Source organism: Olea europaea, unplaced genomic scaffold, assembly GCF_002742605.1.
Source record: "Olea europaea var. sylvestris unplaced genomic scaffold, O_europaea_v1 scaffold2501, whole genome shotgun sequence".
NCBI lineage: Eukaryota > Viridiplantae > Streptophyta > Magnoliopsida > Lamiales > Oleaceae > Olea > Olea europaea.
The window spans coordinates 39642-59306 of NW_019243249.1; the positions used below are offsets into that span (position 1 = coordinate 39642).

General features: G+C 36.6%; 2 protein-coding genes across 3 annotated transcripts; one reads left to right on the forward strand and one right to left on the reverse strand.

Moving 5' to 3' along the window:
- Positions 1-4351: 4351 nt before the first annotated feature.
- On the reverse strand, positions 4352-6772 carry LOC111382454. Its single transcript, XM_023006434.1, has 2 exons — positions 5995-6772; positions 4352-4735 (listed from the first exon to the last, which is right to left on the reverse strand). Exons 1-2 carry the CDS (start codon positions 6213-6215, stop codon positions 4459-4461), a joined length of 498 nt encoding a protein of 165 aa, XP_022862202.1. The 5' UTR covers positions 6216-6772; the 3' UTR covers positions 4352-4458.
- A 7121-nt stretch (positions 6773-13893) lies between these two features.
- Positions 13894-19307, forward strand: LOC111382450 (probable protein phosphatase 2C 59). 2 transcript variants are annotated; one of them, XM_023006428.1, is made up of 9 exons: positions 13894-13940; positions 14420-14729; positions 16304-16431; positions 16797-16895; positions 16994-17152; positions 17847-17933; positions 18033-18124; positions 18640-18714; positions 18875-19307. In XM_023006428.1, exons 2-9 carry the CDS (start codon positions 14650-14652, stop codon positions 19031-19033), a joined length of 879 nt encoding a protein of 292 aa, XP_022862196.1. In that variant the 5' UTR covers positions 13894-13940; positions 14420-14649; the 3' UTR covers positions 19034-19307. The 2 variants fall into 2 exon arrangements, with proteins under 2 accessions (XP_022862196.1, XP_022862195.1); XM_023006427.1 differs by having other exon boundaries at positions 13914-14042.
- The last annotated feature ends 358 nt before the right edge of the window (positions 19308-19665 follow it).

Consider the following 19665-nt stretch of genomic DNA (forward strand, 5'->3'; position numbering starts at 1 on the left):
GGCTTTGTAAGATTCCTTAGGAGGAATATTCACTAAAGGTAACACGTACAGCCTTAGATCGGCCAGCGTACAAGGCTTTGTAAGATTCCTTAAGAGGAATTTTCACTAAGGGTCACAGCACTTATGACATTAGATCGGCCTGCATAGGGAGCAGGGCTTTGTAAGATTCTGACAGAATGCTGAATAAAATGTTCAAAAATAGGAAGTCTTTTTTTTATTGATGTGATTGGCATTAGAAGCGAGTTTTATGGACTTTCCCGTTCACCGATAGAACTGCTTGAGGTGTTTGGCATTCCAAGGATGGGGTAAGGGTCTACCCTCCAAGTTTTCCAGTTCATATGCCTTCTTTGGCAAGACCTCTGTCACCAGATAGGGGCCTTCCCAGTTTGGACCCAGGCATCCATTGCCTACCTCTCTTTGTGAGGATCTGACCTCGAATACATATGTTCGGATTGCATATGTTCGCCATATGCACTGTCGGGGGGTTGTGTTGATGATTGGTACAGGCTTTCCACTGACATCTTTCGACGAGCTCCCTGTTCTCTTAGACTTCATCCACACCATGGGGTGTGGAAAATTTGATAGAATAGTGATATAGGGAAACTGCTGCTCTCAGGCTGAAGAGTAGGGGTTGTCCCATCATAGCATCATAAGGGGAGGGAGTGTCGAATACCACGAATTCGGAGTTTGTCTTCACCTGCCAGGGTGCTGATCCTGACTCAATTTTGAGTTTGATTGATCCTTTGGCAGAGGTCAAGGCTCCGCTTAATGCTAGGACCATATTCAGGTATGGTCGAAGGAAGTTGGCAGGGATACCCATCCATTTAAGGGTATTACTGAATAGGATGTTCGGAGCGCTTCCTGTATCCACCAAGACTTTGGGGATGGTTACCTCGACCACAGGCAACGAGATAACCAGAACTCTGGGGTAAGGATGTGGGTCCGCCTCCTTCTCCTCAAAGGACAGTTGCTCATCTGTGGCTTTTTTGAGGTTCTTCTCAGTTATGTCGATCTCCGAGAGATTCGTAATAGCTGGTCTTTTCAATCTGGCCTCCCCGACTTGCATGTTCGTCCTGCCCCTTAGCATGTTGACTTGTGGCCTTGGCAGGTCAACATTGCAGGCCCTTGCAGCAGCTTGATCCCCTTGAATAATTCCTGTCCCATAAGGAGTGGGAAATTTCATACAATAATGATAAATTGAGGTGGCAGCTTTCAGTTCGTGCAAAATGGGTCGTCCCAATATTGCATTATAATTGGATGGCAAATCGACCACCACAAAATCTGCTAGGATCTTTCTTTGGCTAGAAGCTTCGCCCAGCTCCATGATAAGGACGATCTGACCTCGAGCTTCAATAGGATCCCCAGAAAATCCCTGTAGTTTCTTTGGATATGGTTGGAGATAGCGTTCTGATATTTTCAACTGCATCAAAGTTCGTGAATGCAGTATGTTGACCGAACTTCCATTATCTACCAAAGTTCGATGGACTTTTACTCCAGCAACAGTCATTGTAGCCACTAGGGCGTCACTCTGGTCCCGAAGGATTCCTTCAAAATCTTCTTCAGTAAATCAGAACCATTTAGGGTCTATACCGATCCTAGGGGTTGGATCCCAGTAGTTCGACATGGTTCTTGCACTTCAGGCTTGTCTTCGTCTCGCCCTTCTGGATCCCTCAACATACTGATTTCCTCCCACCATCATCTTGATTTCAACATGTGAGGATGGATTACGGTTGGGGATTGCCTGCTGAACTTGCGTGGGAGGCCCCTACAGCAGCAGCTGCTGCGTCGTAGGTCGATCTGCTTCTTTGGCTTGGCAACAAACTCCTGTAACCGACCTCTTCGAATTAGGGACTCAACTTCCTCTTTTAAGTCCCGGCAGTTATCAGTGTCATGGCCCACCATCCTGTGATATCGATAGTACCGTCCCTGACGTTGTCCCGCCTGTCCGTCCTTTAGGATCATGGGTCTGCGAAATGCTTCTTTCGCATTAGCTTGCGTGAATACCACTTCCAAGGAGGCTTTTAGTGGGTGGTACTCTCGGAATTTGTATGGCTGAGCCCTAGGACGTTATCTTTCTCTCCTGTCCTTCTTTCTTTTAGGCTGGGGACTGTGACTTAGTTTTTTCTCCTTTACTGTGTTGTTGAGGTCGGGTTCGGAGGTCTCCTCCTCTTGGTCAGAGGTTGCTTCTTCAGCACTTATTATTTCTCATGATAAGTCCTTGGACCGTCCTCGTTTACTGACCACCAGAATTTTATTCTGGGCCTCAATCTTGCTACTACGGCCATGAGTGCCGCATCGTCAGATATATTTTTCACTTCCATGGATTGCTTGTTGAACCTGCTCAGATAGCTTTTGAGGGATTCACTTCTTCCCTGCTTGATGCTCACTAGTCGTTCCTTTGGCGTGGTTCTGGTCTTGGAGCCCATGAACTGGGCCAAGAATGCCGTGGCCAGAACATTCCAATTCTTTACCGACCTCTCATGCAGTCTCTTAAACCATCTTTGAGCTTTGTCTCCTAGAGTCAGGGGGAATGCTCGGCACATGATTACGTTGCTTGCCCCTTGTAGTTCCATCTACGATGTGTATTTGTCAAGGTGGCTGAGGAGATCACCATCCCCTTCGTATGCGGCGATCTGGGGGATTTTCAATTTTTCAGAAAGTGGTTTCATAAGGACATCCTCGGTGAAGAGGGAATGTCGTTTGGTTTGGTAATCTTTAGTGCCACCTTTGTTTTTAGCCTCCAGGTCGGCGATGTGTTTTTTAAGTGCGCTTAGTTCAGGTTCTGCTTGTTCCAACGGACGTTTCAGGTCGGCTTGTCCTTGCGTAGGAGTCAGTGATTGCTGGGTCCCCAATCTATCGAACACGCTTGCAGTCCTCCTCTCCTCAGGTTCCTTACTTCTGACCTCGTCAGTTCGGCTTCTGGAGGATTCTCCCCTTGAAAAGTGGAGAGTCCTCCTGGTGGGGGGACGCCTCCCCTGTGTCCTTACGGGGGATTCTACCTCTGTATCTGGTGGGGACGAGTGGACTTGACTTCTTTCCAACCGTCCCATTGTGTTCGTCAATTTTTCCAGGGCTTCCCTCATGGCGGTCATTTGAGAGTCCTGCCGTCGTAGAGAACTTGGTGGTGTGTTCATTTCATGAGGGTGGGTGTGAGATGGATTTCTGGAACTTGAACTACGACTCATGGCTCTCCAATTTTGTGGAGAGAATGAGACTATTTTTCACAATTAGGGCTCTCATTCTAGCGCCAAACTGTTGACGTCAAATTAGCAAGGCTAATCTTAAGCCAATTTTAAGATTAAAGGGCGATTTATTGTTGAAAAAAGATCACAAATTATGTTTAGACAGTGTAATTATGCCTTGAGTTGTTGTGTGAAATCACTTACCTTTTACAAGAGTCATATTCAACTATTTATACATAGTTTCAGCCGAAATTACATCAAATCAGTCAAATCAGCAACAGTGCCGAGCTCAGAACTTGGGTCGCCGAATTCTCCTATGATTGGTCAATGAGGTTGATGGTCATGTGTCAATGTGTTACCCAGGTAATAATGGCGTGCAAGGGGCTGGAGTTCGAGGACTTAGAATTGGTTGTTCCGGGCGGTGATGATGTCACCTGTGGCAAGTGTATCTGATTGATAGGGTGATGTGACAAGGGGCAATCATGATGTTTTTCTGAGATAACGGCGGGTTTGTCCAACCTGGGACTATGGGCCGAACTTACATTTAACTCAGGTGGGGTTAGCGAACTGTTTTTATTAGGTCGGAGTTCGAATGTCAACAATTACCCCCCAAGTCAGTTCTTCCGTAAGGGGGAGCTGACGTTCTAATTTGACTGGTTCTTTTTCTAAGAAATGTAATTATTACTATACCAAGCGTCGTGCCTGAATAGGGATGAGTTGTGCAGCACTTTTGGATTGCTTCTCCAGGAAGTTTCATCAAAACTACGTCGTTTTGACTTGCAAGTTTCTGGGCCGTTTGATCTTTCCCTCTATTTTTGGATGAGCTGTTCAAATCGTGTCTCTTAAGTTACTCTTCCCTTAAATCCCTTTTCATTCTTCTTTTCACTGTTTCATTTTGCGTGACTCTTCTCTTTCAAAGCTTTTGGATGAGGTTAGGACATCACGAAGGGTTTTTTTTTTGTTTTTTTGCTAAGTTGTCTGTTGCAATGGAGATGTAAAAGGCCGATGATATTAACATATAAAAGGAAATGAAAACTTGAAGAATATCCGTACTTCACTGGCATGAAACAACGTTCGTGAATTATAGTTAATAAGCATTAATATTTGAAAAATCTTTACACGAGGATGGAAATTTTAATTAACAAGAAAATGATATTAAAACTGCTAAAGCATTGTTGTTGAATCATAAAAAATTGGGATCATTATGTCATCCAATACATTCAAGAGACAGGAAAACATTTCCCAATCTGCAAAGATGCAATTGTTTAGGTTGAGATTAAACGTCTACTCTACTATTTGCTGGTTTCCAAATGACATGCAATTTAGCTTCATCACTGCTACACAATAACAATACCCTTGATCTTTCTATCCCTGATGATGCTCCGTGATAACAAATCGAAGTCAGTTTCATAACCTTCTTACAAACATGCTTGTATAATTGAGCTGCCAAATGGAATCTTACAGTTTTTGGACCGTACGTATCTGCCATGACATAGATTTTCTGGTGGATAATATATTTGGCGAACTTTATCACATACATACCGCAATTGTGGCTGAAAATGAATGTGGGAACAAGGAAAATATTAACTCAAGCTAATATCCAACTTATTGTCAATAAATTAACATGTACTATATCTCACTAAACTTGACAGATTGTGATGATATAACATATGAAACTGTGATTGTCACATGTGTAAACTAATCTTTATTCAATTGCTAATATACTCACCCGTAATCGTCCTGAGGTATACCAATGTGGCGAATCTAGGATTTTGAGTCAGCACGGACGGTCGTTGATTGTCGACCATCAGCCGCAATAAAGTAACTAAAGCCCGTTTGATGCCCTTTTTTTTCTTTTTTCTTTTTTTTAAATGCATTTTCAATTTGATTTCATGGAAAACGTGAGGTCAAAAATAAGAAAAATGTTTTGAATTCGCGTGTAATATTATTTTATTGAAAAATGTATAGTTAAAAATAAGATAGATAAAAATGTATTTTGAAAAAAAAATGAAAATAAAACAAAGCCTAAAAATTTAAATATAACAATTATTTTGTTTATATTGAACATATAATTCTGTTATAAGAATAAACCGTATATTCACCAAATGACATTGTTGTCAAGTATCGTATAATTTAAAGGAAGAGCATGATTTTGAATCTTTATAATTTTATTAAACTCAATAAATGTAATATATATTATTTTGTAGAAATTAAGTGCCAAAAGCAATAGATGCCACAATGGTCAAGCTTTCAGTGTTTATAATAGGGGTTCAAGTTTCGAATCTCATCCAACTCTTTCCTATTGTATTAATTTTGGTAGTTGTTGTAAACTAAAAAAATTGCACAATGAATTGGCTGTGAAGAGAATCGAAACTGGGACTTGCAAAATGTAAATATAAGCTCTAATCACTTCAGCTAGAAGGAGAATTTGGAAGAAGAAAGAATTATTAGTAATATAACCTAAAACTTTAATCTATTGTCAGCCAAAAAAGGGGCAACTGGCGGGCCGCCCTAGCTCACCACTACCTAAATCCACCAACCATCTTCAATCTTCACTAAATTTTTCATTTAACTGGGGGGCCATTTAGCAGACAATTTCATGTTCCAAATGAAGAAAATAAGTAAAATACTTAGCAGTGAAAAAAGGACTTATATCAACAATATGTAAATTCCTTTCTTGACATATAACTTACACGGTTTTTATCCCTGGCATGCCATTTTCAATTTAGATTTTACCTTAAATTACTTGTAAGATTATGTAATTAGTCAAGTAGCATAATAAAAAATCAATACTCGAAGAAATATCACTAACCTGTGGAATTTCATGTTGTACGAGTTTCTTTTCTTGGAGCTCGAGTCAACGGCCCCATTATCCATTTGCCTCTTACCATTTTTACTTGATTGCGAAGTAGTATTCTTAACTGCATGGATACCATTTCCAGTGTCACGAATAGAAGGGGACCCATTGGGCTTGCTATTTGAGTCGGACAACACTGTTATCGATCGGGTAATTCGACATGTGGGAGTCTGCATATTCTCATTTTTTGGCTCAATAATCTCCAGTGACTTCGAACCTTCGCCGAGCTAACGGATCCATTTGGAACCCAAATTTAAGGGACCTTTCCGGGTTTCCATCTGAGTGGTATCTTCATCACATGGTGTGCTATCGCACAGAAGTTTGTTCTTGCTTGAACCCATTGTTAAAATACCCTTTGGTGTTGTGAGAAATGAAATTAGTTGGTGTGTGAGCCTTTTTTATTTTTTTTTTGCCAGTGCGCTTTGTGTGGAAATGGCTCAATCCACTAATAGGGTTTATATACAGATTGCAAAAAATCCCCGAACGGCAGAATCTCAATACGTATGGCAAAGTTTGTGATGAACCCTTCAACTGAGATAGGAAAAATGATCGAATTTGTCAGATTTTGGGAGGGGACTGTAAAGTTTTTCACTGCTATTAGAGACAACATTTTTTACCAAAAAAACCCGCTATTAGCGACAACATATCCGACAAAAAAAACCCGAAAATATACGAAACTTATGCGTTGCTTTTACATTTTATGGCAGAATTTTTGAAATAAAGCTAAGATTTGAGGATGAAGAAATCTAAGATTGAGATGGTTTGGGTGGGGGGAGCGGGGGGGGATCATTTGAAGGAGAAAGTTGATATGGATTTCTTCAAAGATAGATACGTTGATTTGGGAATTTTTGGCAAAAGAACCAATAGTATTATATGAGTATTTATTAAAATGGGAGTATCGGGTGTAAATTCATGAAAAAAATTAAGACCTAAAGAAAAACTTAAACAATCATGCTATGGGTACATTGTGGTGTCCAACGGGGTGTCCATTCACATCGGCATTGGCCGAGGTGCCTGCCACGCCGAGGCCCACCGACTCCTTGGCCAATACCAAGGTGCCGAGGTGTCCATTTTGGACACCCCGTTGGACACCTCGATGTATCACAAGCATTATTCAAACTTAAAACCCATAATGCACCTATGCAATCCTCAAACCCAGACACCCCCACCCCCTCCTCTCCACATGTCTCTTAATTACTGGTGGAGAACCTAGAGTGTATTTACCCCTTTCTCCCGAACACACATATCATCTTATCAACTTCTCCAAAGCTGCCATTTAATCTCTCGTCTCCTTCATGTCCTCTTCTTGAATGCTTCGCTGAATCTCAAGTTAAATTCCTCTTCCTCTTCCTCTTCCTCTTTCCTCTTTTTCTTTTCCTTTTTCTTTTTCATTTTTTTTTTTGCCCTTTTTGGTTTTGATTTGTGGAATAAGTAAGCCTTGTCATTTCAATCCCTCTATTTTTGTTTTGCTTAAAGGCATATTTACACATGTTTGAAACTAACAACGGGCTTCTTCGTACTGCATTGTGCAAACCAAAGGTAGAAAAATTAATTGATTTTGTCGATGACTAAATATGACGTAGCAGATTTAGAACAAATTAACATGATTTTGTTGGAGTGGTTGCTGAAGTTTATGAAAATCAAAGGCTAATTTTCTTAATATATATTTTAAGTGTATTAAAACGGATTCGTTGAGTTTGACCTTTGAGAGGGAACATTTGTCCCATTTATATATAGGCCTTTACAACAAGAGAATTGGTCTCCCAATGTCACATTAGCGACGATGTCAACTTGAAGTGCGTGCCTTGTCCAAGTTTAAGTTTTTTGATTGGTTGTTGAGGTCGACCAATTAAATTATTATTCTACCTAAGTCATAGTTGTTATTTATATCATAATTATGTGTCACCTAGATAATTATTACTCATTTCTAATTGGAGGGTTACAAGGTATTGGTGTCATAAGTGCCAATTGTCACTTTGAGTGGTCGTTCAGGTGATGATGATATCTTTAGGAGATATATGTTCAGAATTGCAATAATGATATAGCGATATGTCGAGTTGACCTGACGTTTTTTTTAGTCCATCCTTTTTGAAATAGTTAACGTTTTTCATAAGCCCTCCTTAAATTGAGGTGGTTTCGAGGTGGTGGTGACATATACAAGTGAGGTTTGTTTAACTGTAAAAGAAATTAGTTTTCCTACTTGATGATTGATGATAGATTTAACTATCAAGGGTATTTCTAATTGTTGATTGTTTTGTTATGAATATTTTAAAGATAATTTATGGTTAAAAGTGAGCTTTTTCGTAATTTTTAATTATATTATTCTTTTGACATTGCATTAAACCTTAAAATTAACACACTTGAAAATGGTTCCTACAAATTTTTTAATATAAAAATGTTATTCCAAGGAAGTGCGCTAATTAGAGTATATCATTGCAGCTTGATTTTGTTAATAGTGAATGCGCTGCTTGTCGATAAAATAATAAAATAGTGAATTGTTGTTGCCTTGTTGAAATTTGTTTGAATTGCTATTTGTACGTTTAATGAATTTTTATTGTTGTTGGAGTGACGGATCATTTATTTATTTATTTATTTTTTGCGATTTTAAAAGTTTACAAATGAAAGGTCGACTTCCTTTCAAGAAGAGTATGAACTTATTTTTGCTCTTTCTAAAGTTAAATCAACATGGTGAAAGTACAAATTTTTAATGGATTGATCGAATATCAACTATCAATTCTTAACCTTGCAACATCATTCTATTTCGTCTCCAAAAATTGAATATCCTTTTGAAAATGGTTCCTACAAATTTTTTAATATAAAAATGTTATTCCAAGGAAGTGCGCTAATTAGAGTAGATCATTGCAGCTTGATTTTGTTAATAGTGAATGCGCTGCTTGTCGATAAAATAATAAAATAATGAATTGTTGTTGCCTTGTTGAAAATTTTATGAATTGCTATTTGTACGTTTAATGAATTTTTATTGTTGTTGGAGTGACGGATCATTTATTTATTTATTTTTATTTTTTGTGATTTTAAAAGTTTACAAATGAAAGGTCAACTTCTTTTCAAGAAGAGTATGAACTTGTTTTTGCTCTTTCTAAAGTTAAGTCAACATGGTGAAAGTACAATTTTTTAATGGATTGATCGAATATCAACTATCAATTCTTAACCTTGCAACATCATTCTATTTCGTCTCCAAAAATTGAATATCCTTATCCTCGAATCCTGCATTGTAACCATCTACTAGCATTGAATGGGAAATTGATTTTTCATAGTAAGATATTTGTACTAACGGTACCACCATGCTGGTAAGAGGACTCGAACACGGAACCTCAGCCAGCAATGCCAATGTCCTTACCACTAGAGCAAATAGACATCGGCATGTACACTTGTTGACTATATTGACAATTGATTGAGAGTAGAAGGTCGGATACTTTTATTATGGTAACTAATCGTCTAGTATTGACTTTATATGTTTTTACAGTAATTATCGAGTGAACATTTTCTACAATGAAACATGTGAAGACGAATCTTCATAATAAAATAAAGAATGACTTTTTTTTTCTGATTATATGACACTTTTCATCAAACGAGAACTCAATGAGAAAATAGATATAGGATTTATGTACATGAATTTTATGTTTCAAAACCTCCTCAAGACAACTTCAAATTAGATGAAAATTACATTTATTGTTATCTATGAATTCATTATGGGGATAATTGCAATTGTGGTCTCAGATCTTTCAAATTTTTACAGTTTTTTATCTTAGCCTTTTATTTATTGCATCCATGATACCAACCCTTGCATTCCCATGCGATGGAAGAACATATGAACCATTTCTATCCATATGTCCGTTAATTGACTAGAAAAATTAACTTAGATCATATTTTGATCAATTTTAAAAAGATAAAATTGTAATTTTATATTTTCTCATATAAAAGAATTAAATAAATAAAAGAAGAAAGAAAGAAAATAAATAAATAAATAAATAAAATTAATACTTCATTTTCTCTTCCCCAACCATCCCCAAACAAATCAAATCATGCCAAACCAAAACCTACCCCACCCACCTCCAGAGTCGACCCTGAAAAATTTGAGGCCCTAGGCGACTATGTATCACGAGGCCCCATCCACTTGGCAAAGTGCAAACCAACACCTAAAACTCCCTCACCCAACCCCCTTTCACTCTACTCGTACTAAGTGACGTGCTATGTTAGTAAATATGGCATTGGCAAGAGCTTCTAAGTCATAAACAAGTGAGAATCTATCTGACAAATTGAGAAAATTGATTTGGCAGGGTTTCCCACTTCTGTCTCTCTAACTTCTTCTTCTTTCTGTATCTCATACAGACATACAAATTACAAATGCACTCTTATATTAGCTGCAATAATTGACAATTCCAGAAGCAATGATCTTCTTCTGGTTGCAGTAATGGTGCTAGCTCCGCCGCTACTTGTTAGTTGTTAGGGAGAGAATCAACAGAAAGCAAAAACCTTCCCGCCTTCGTCACCATTCATTATATTTTCTGCCACCGTTTGGAGACCATCCAAAATTTGAGGCCCTAGACCCAACTGAGGCCCTAGGCGTTTGCCTTCGTTGCTTGGCCTCAGGGCCGGCTCTGCCCACCTCTACTTGCATATTGCCCAGAATAGCTATAACCAAAATCGTCCATCCTTTCGTCGCGTGGGAATTAAAAGTTTAAGATTGTAGGCACAACAAATAAAATATTAGGATAAAAGGTGCAAAAATTTGAAATGTTTTGGACTGCAACTGTAATTATCCCTTTTTTAAATTGACTTTCTTAACTTTGCATTCCAGCATCGAAAATTCTTAGATCCTGCCCCTCGAAATAAACACATTTATAATGGTACTTTAGAATTGTTGAAGGACACCCATTCGAGTCTCTTTAAGAGGGTGACGCATGCACATTCAAAATTTTGGACGACTAGTGACTTATATAAAAGAATATCATGAAATGAGAGAGCGGATGGATCGAAAAGCAGAAAGATTAACTCGTGACTATACACAAATTAGTAAATGGATGCTAACAATGAGAAACAAATTAAAGATGAATGTGGATGCTGTAGTTAAAGAAGGTCACGAGTGTTACGATTTTGGCATTATATATGGAAATGAGAAGGACAAATTGGTGGCTGTCATGTTAAAATCTATCCATGCGAATATCTTGTTATATATTTATGGTATAAATATAAAATATGAAAGAAATAATCAAATTAGATAAAGTGCCAAAGTGGTGGGAAATGTGACATTTGTGTGGGACGTCAGGGGTTCGAATCACTCCCCACGCAAATATTAAAATGTCTTGATTTGGGCTCTTGGGCTTCCTTGACTAAAATAAATATTTTTTTTTCTTCATTATTTAATGGGTAAAACTAGCCAGTATTTTATGACTGTTTGTTTTTGTAACAACCCACTAACTGCCATTAAAACACCCACTACTCAGTCATTAAAATTCTGCATTAACATGGTGAAGACTGTTACTACCATCTTGCCTATATAAACTCATATCTTGCTTTGGGAAAAGACACACAAAAAGAAAATAGAATCAATCACTATTTTCATATTGTGAATTTCTTATATTCGGGTTTTTATACCTATTTTGGAGTACAATTGAGAGTTCTAGAAAAATCATTCGTGATTGCTGCATAAGTGGTTTACGATCGTTGTATCCTGGGAGTGATTGTCCACGGAGGTCACAGCAATTATTGATGGGCAATTTCACTTTAGGACATCGTGCTGTCACGAGACTCGATCGGACGATAAATTTTATATTTCTGCATTATATTGTTCTGATCACTGCTGCAACTAATTAATTTTCCAACATATCTAACCTTTCGCAAAGGGATGTGTTTCCATACTGGAAGGACTTACATTTGCTATCGAACACTCCTTGAACATCGATTTTTATAGAAACTGGTTGCAGCAATGTCAAGCATTCAAGGAAGAAGCGATGATACTACATATTAGGATGTCTTCGTTTCCATACTTAACATGTTCATAGATTCATCACGTGGCTAACGGTGTCCTCCATGCTCTTGCCAAAATAGTAACTTTATTTCAAAATAGCATTTAGGTAGACGATCTGGTTCATTCTATGCCCTCGTTTGGCCTTCATTAATTTTGATTATAATGAGGAAGTAGTGCCTTTTTTTTTTAATGAATAGTTGTAAAGGAATGAAAAGTTTTTCAATTTACGTGTAATATTATTTTATTGAAAATTGTGTTAATAAAAAGAAGAGAAAAAAATTTAATTTGATGATATGTAATGGGGGTCAAACGGAGGGCTATAGACTGTAAGAGAAATTTAGAATTCTCGAAATTATTGATAAAATCATTGATCTGGTTTTGTATAGCGGAAAATGATAAACAAACAATGCCTTAATAGGCCTCTGTAACAGGGTTCCTATGTGGCGCCCCCCTACGACGTCGACGCCCTTGTCCAAATAGCATGACCCTTGTATAGCACGTAGGATTAGAATAGTGTAGATCCACATCACATCACATCACCCCTTCCCTGTGCTGCGTGAACGCCAGGTATTCTGCAACTGCAATTTCAATTACGCTTCATTTTTGTCTTGTGACCATTTCCCCATCCCCAAACCACCTCATATTTTTGTTGGCTGCAAGTGAGTAAATATTATTCAATTTATAATCCCTATTATTTCTAAAATATATTTTACTCTCTTTTATTTTTAAAAATTTCCTTAATTTTTTAATTTTTAAATGCACATTCACTATCAAAATACTATACTATTTCATGTATTTTGGACAAAAAATGAGGCTCAAACATAGAATGTTGATAGTCACCGATTTAAATGATAATGGGACATTTGATTTGTTGTCTAATAGATTGTAATGTATTTGAATGTATTAAATAAGGAATTAAGAGAGTCATGCCATTGAGACTGGTGATGATCTCAAATTCCTACACCGTTCTACGACATTGTTAGAGGAGGCAAGAGAAACATTTAGAGTAATGAACCCACTCGAAATTTAATATATTGTTATTTAACGCTTGCTTGGCCTCATGCTATTTTACATTATAATGAGAGGAATAATAGTTTTTTGAGAATATATGGTTAAAAAGAGAAATATAAATTTTAAATTTATGTGTAATATTGTTTTAGTAAAAATGTGTTATTAATAAAATGAGAGAAAAAAATAAATTATAATTTAATGAAGAGTAATAGGGTCTCGAAATGAAACCACTAAAATATTTCTCACACCCTCACACAAACGTCATCTTTAGGTTAAAAGGGGCCCCACAAACCTCGTCCTTGGCTTAACAGAGATGAGAGAACCAAAGAAAAACAAACCTTTTCTTTTCTTTTCTTTTTTTCCATTCTCGCTTTCTTAAAAAATTATAGGAAAAAAACAGAGGAATTCACAAGTTAAAAGAGGTGATTTTGGACGGACATAATGTGTAAGCCTCGTTTGGTCTCCATTAAATTTCATTATATTATATTTTATTTTTTTCTCTTTTACTTTTAACCACACAATCTTTGATTAAATAATATTACACGTAAATTGAAAATTTATCATTCTTTCTCAACCACTCATTTTTAAAAAAAACATTATTCCACTCATTTTCATTTTAAAAAAATGGGGGCCAAATGGGAGCTAATTACGTTTGCTCCCATTTTTTCCAAATTTTAACTTTTGGAAAAGTATTCTTTTAAAAAATGTATGATTGAAAATGAATAAATTTTTTTTGATTCACTTATAATATTATTTTTTGAAAAATTATGTGGTTGAAAATGAGAAATCGTGGCTTTTGATTTCTTTGACTATTATCACTTGATTAAATTTGAAACTACTACTCCAATAATAACATATCATTACTACAACCTCAACCACCACATTTATTCATCTCTCTTTTGTAAGTCTCTCTCTCCCCTCTCTGGTTCTCTCTATGAAGGCCGTTCTCCTCCATTTTCAGGCCCCGTTCTCTATTCCCTTCTTTATCTCTATATTAAAACATGTAATATTCACATACATATAGCATTGTGTAATTTTTTTTACGTTCGAACTTGATTACACATAGGAAAACGCAGTTGAATCAGTTTCTTGAATTAATTCTGGTGTATTTTGATCATATGAGGGGTTCTTGAATTGAAGCCCAAAAGAAAAACAACTGGGAAAATATGGTTGTTCATATTGATCATAAATACAAATCAATCGTCGCACATGTATATAAATAATATTGTGATATAAATCGAAGGTTCCTGAATTTTTAGAAAATATAATGATGATTCTTGATTGTTTTATTTATGTCACTGTGTTTGAACAAGCATTTTGTCCATTCTTGAATACGGCGCTTAATGTGGTTTCTATTTTATTATTTTCTGTTATGGGCAGGTTGAATTAAACCATAATTGGAAATGAAGCTATCTCAGATGCTGTGATCTTGATTTTTTCTTGATTTGGTTCAGATCGTATGCCAGTATAAGCGTTTTTCATTTAGGGTTTTTAAAGATTTGTTTTATTATTATAGAAGAAGAGAAATAGTGACCTTCTCATTTGATTTGAGAAAGTCAAAATTGAGGCAATAAGGGATTAAAAATAAAGAAGCCTGAGAAAGAGATAATATGGGGTATCTGTATTCAGTCTTGTCCCAATCAAGCCAAGTCCATGCGGATGATGCCCCAGTTAGCGGTGGGGGCCTCAGGTGATCTGCTTCTCCCCCTCGTTTTGCTGCAGGAATATATACATGTTTATATATATATTGTTATTTGTGTTCTTATTTTTTATTTTTTATTTTTTTAGGATGTATTAATTTGCCTTGTGTTGTGTATATATATTGTGATTGTATTGTGTGTGTGTGTGTGTTTTTTTTTAATTATTATTTTTTATGCAATTTATTGCTTAATCGGAACTAGCTGTTTCTGGAATGAAACAAGAATTGCCTATTGGTTTAGTTCATTTGATGAGCTTACATGTCATTAAAGCGCCTGTATGGGATTAATTAGGGCAAGGAAGCAAATGCCGAAAGCATAAGAAATTATTCATATGAATGCCATTTTCTGTTTTTTAATCTTATTGTTGAATTGATTATCTGCTTTTTTGGGCATTATTGTGATCGTTTATAACCTATAGGTAATTCCAAAGTCTGCATGATGTAAAAATCAAAGATTCATTGCGGGTTGGTTGTGACTGGTGATTGGTCACAAATTTGAAATTCTGGTATTTAATTGTATAATTGGTGGTTTGGGAACGTAGTTCCGCTCTTGTTGTTTTGGACATTGTTCATTGAGAGAAACGTAGAAAGCATTAATCACATGCTGTCGGATGGAATTTGAACACTTGTTGTACATTCTTCAATGACATTGTTATTATTGGTCATATCTCTTTTTGTCGTGTTTTACACGCCACTTCATCTATTGTACGTGGGATTGATCGCTCTACTTCTTTATTCTTTAACGCTTTGGGCCAGCGTCATAAAAAAGGCCAAACCTGACTGTATCGTGAATGCAGAATTTTTGTGATTACATTTCCCATATGATATGAAGAGGTAGTGTATCTGGCGTTCAGTGGTACTAGTTTCTTGAAAACAAATTGACTATACACTTCTATTCTTTGAGGAATTGACTTTCTATAACAAATGAAAAAGAGAATCATGTCGGTTTCCACAGCTAACATGGCATATTAAAAAGATATATTTTTCTAATGAAAATTTAATATGAAAAGCTGCAATAACTACCTTTCAGCCTCGTGAATTCTTTGAGTCTCTCTCTCTCTCTCTCTCTCTCTCTCTCTTCCAGTTTTTAATTGATTCAAATATATAAACATTGGTCTTTTATATTTCAAAATATTTTTAACTGGTCCTTAAAAAAGTCATGCTTGCCCTAATGTGTAAATGCTTCATCTTCAATTGTAATACTATATATTGAAGGGTTGTTTGATGAAGCTTTTGATAAAAAATTTAGCAAATTTTGATCAATGTTGATGAAATGTACGGTTGAAAAGTTGATAAACGTTTTGGATTCCTTGAAATGTGTGATTAGAATTGAAGTTTGACTAGTTGAAAAGTTTATAAAATTTTAGGAAAGTTTTATCATAATACGCGTGTTTATTGGCTCAAAATGTTGAATATTTAAGTTTAATCGCTGCTATAATCATTTCCCGAAATCATTTTGTGTTGCTGTTATTCTTATTTCTTATAATCATCATGATTTTGCATAATGGAGTGAAGGTTTGAATGGTATGTGTTCTAACTTTTAGTATAAATTTTCATCCAAACAGTCAGAACGGAAAGTTCAGCTATGGATATGCAAGCTCTCCTGGTAAAAGGTCTTCAATGGAGGATTTTTACGAGACTAGGATCGATGGCGTCGATGGAGAGATAGTTGGTCTCTTCGGGGTCTTTGATGGTAAGGCTCTCTTGCACCCCCGGCCCCCGCACCGCTTCACCATGATTAAGGGCCCTTTTGGAATAACTTTTGCTTTTGGTAAAAGAGTTTTTGGAGAAAATTATCTTAATTTTTGTTTGAAAACTAATATTTAAAAGTACTTCCATTTCGGAAGTGCTTTTAAAGGAAACCACATTGAACCAGTTTCCTTTGAAATCTCTTCTAACTACAAAAAACGCTTTAACAAAATTAGCCAAAATTGTCCAAAAGCAGCTTTCTCCTTTTGGCTTTTCATAAGCCATGCCAAACAGGCCCTAAGTCTCGAGTTGCAATCTTTACTCCACAGTACGTCATATCTAACTATGTATCTGCTTTTACTCTTTCAGGCCATGGGGGTGCTCGGGCCGCAGAATATGTTAAACAAAACCTTTTCAGTAATCTGATCAGGCACCCAAAATTTATTTCTGACACTAAATCAGCGATAAGTAGGCCATTTACGAAGTCTATATGATTGCTCTATTTACTTTCTACCATCTGCTTATAAACTTAATTTTCTTGTTTTCCTACGTTGGTCCCTTTCCAGCTGATGCGTACAGCCATACAGACTCGGAATTTCTGAAATCAGAGAACACTCAAAATCGAGATGCTGGATCAACTGCTTCCACTGCTATCCTTGTTGGGGACCGTTTGTTGGTTGCAAATGTGGGGGACTCTCGAGCTGTTATTTGCAGGGGTGGTAACGGTGAGAATCAGAACCTTTTGTTTGTGTTCTTGAGCATCTATTAGACCAATAATAAGACACTACAGTCTAAACTTTAAAAAAGTGCCCACTGTTATTAACTAACTGTGAACCTGCTAGTGCATTTGAAATTAATTGGATAGGTATTCACTTGTATGAACTCTCGTTGGTTGTGAGGGAGACAATAATTATAATCGTTCAATGGTCTCGGTTTTAATACTATGCTCATGGTGATTGATTTGCCGGGATTCGGAACTTCATTACGAATACCCATGTGAAATCTATTTGTAGGATATAAGAAATGCTGATTCTGCCAAGTTTAATTTTTAAGAAACCAACTAAAGTTGACTATCAAGCCTTTATAATGAACTGCCAAATGAATTCATTGGGGGAGAGAGTATGAGTACTTATGCAAACAGAAACTTACATGCTGCCTTCCTTTGGTCTATATGTTGATTGTTTACGCAGTTTCAAGAGTTGGAACTCTCTTATTTTCAGCTCTTTCCTGTATTTTTTGGACTAGTCCAACCAAGAAAGGCTTGGAAGTCTTTGGGCGTGGAAAGCTTTGCATTCTTTCGATCTTGTGATGCTGAATTTGTTACAAAAATTTGCTTACATGGTTGATTTCAGAGAGTATGCTAAGCTACTTGCTGAATTTTGTTTGCATCAGAACTAAGTGTACTGCTATATCTTGCAGCTTTTGCTGTTTCTCGGGATCACAAGCCTGACCAAACTGATGAGCGTCAACGAATTGAAGATGCGGGAGGTTTTGTGATGTGGGCAGGTATGTACTATTGCTCGGCGAGTTTCATCGTTGATTGTCTGTGTTTCTGCCATTAGGGACAGTTTCTCACCAGTTTTTGTTGTTTGATATTTTCTACAGGAACTTGGAGAGTTGGAGGAGTGCTTGCTGTATCTCGTGCTTTTGGTGATAGACTGTTGAAGCAGTTTGTGGTTGCTGATCCAGAAATCCAGGTATGTTTGGAAACTTGAACTGAAGGATGTGGCATAATTCGAAATATAAAAATATCCAACACATATACATGTAAGAAATGTATGAATTTTCATAATCAAACAGGATTTGATTGTCAGGGATCTTTCAGATTTTGCATGTGTGATATCATAACTTGTTCATTTTTCCCCTGAAAATGACAGATTTTCATGTACTAGTGTGAAGAAAGAACAAATAGATATTATTTTGCATGGATGTACTTGTGTCTAAATATTTATCTGTCCGAATACATAGAGTAAGCTTCAGACTTGAATGCATTCTTGTAATCAAAAGAGTTGTCGTTGAATTTCCAAATTGTGCAATATTTTCAACATTTGTTTTATCCTAGAATGACGCTGAAGTTTTTAGATTCTGGACGATATTTCTTGCATGATTTATTACTTGTAAGATCTTTCCAAGAGTGATGCTGTGAGTTTGTTATATTCCGTAAATGGCTTATTGATTGCAAGTTTTCTTTTTTCTTGGGTGTAAAATGCAGGAGGAAAAGGTTGACAATACCCTAGAGTTTCTTATTCTTGCTAGCGATGGACTTTGGGATGTGGTGACTAATGAGGTTCGCCTTTGTCCGATTTGAGTTTTTATGTGATCGTCCAATTTGGACTACTTTTTCCTAGTTCCTTTAACCACTCGAGCACTCACGTTTAGGGGCACCCGTATGTTGCTCCTCGAGAAGCAGGAATAATTAATTTATCATCATCTTTGTCGATTCTCAGGAAGCCGTCTCCATGGTTAAGCCAATCCAAGATCCAGAAGAAGCAGCTAAACGGCTAATGCATGACGCTTACCAGAGAGGCAGTGCTGATAACATCACTATTGTCGTTGTCCGGTTCTTGGCTGAAGAAGAGGGATCCTCGAATAGTGGCTTGGGTTAAGAAGAATGGTTTTATTTATCCAGTGCTTTTATCTGATTCTCAAAATGATGGAAAAGGGTGAACAAAGAACACTAATAGAGATGTACTTCACTAAAGTATAAAAACATAGTGTATGGTCAGTGACAGTTAAGGTTCTTTACATAAATGTCAACCTTTAGAATTGTTTGGAACTTCAGAGTTTCAACTATAGATGTTTATTTGATTTGTAAAAGACTTGTTCTTTTGTCTGTTTGTATGGTGTTTGTTGGTTAGTTATTTTTATCTGTTTATTCAAGTGTTAGGTGGGGGTGCTGATTTTTACTTCTTTCTATTTTCCATCATTTTGTCTATTGGTGTAGCTTCCTTGACTTTACCTTTCAGGTTGTCTTTTGTGTTAAGTTGTGGAGCTTAACGAATTTTGCTGTGTGGAGCCAGTACTCGAATTGACCTCTGAACTAAGGCAAACGTCAATATATCTTTCGTGTTTTCAAGTGTATTTTTCTTTCTACGAATTGATTGCTTTCGGTGAAATAAATTAGGGGGTGTTTGATAGTCATTTTTATGTAAAAATGTATTTTAGAATAGTAAATTGATGTGAAATGTGTGGTTGAGAAATAAGGAAATTTTTTTTATTTACGTGTAATATTATTTTA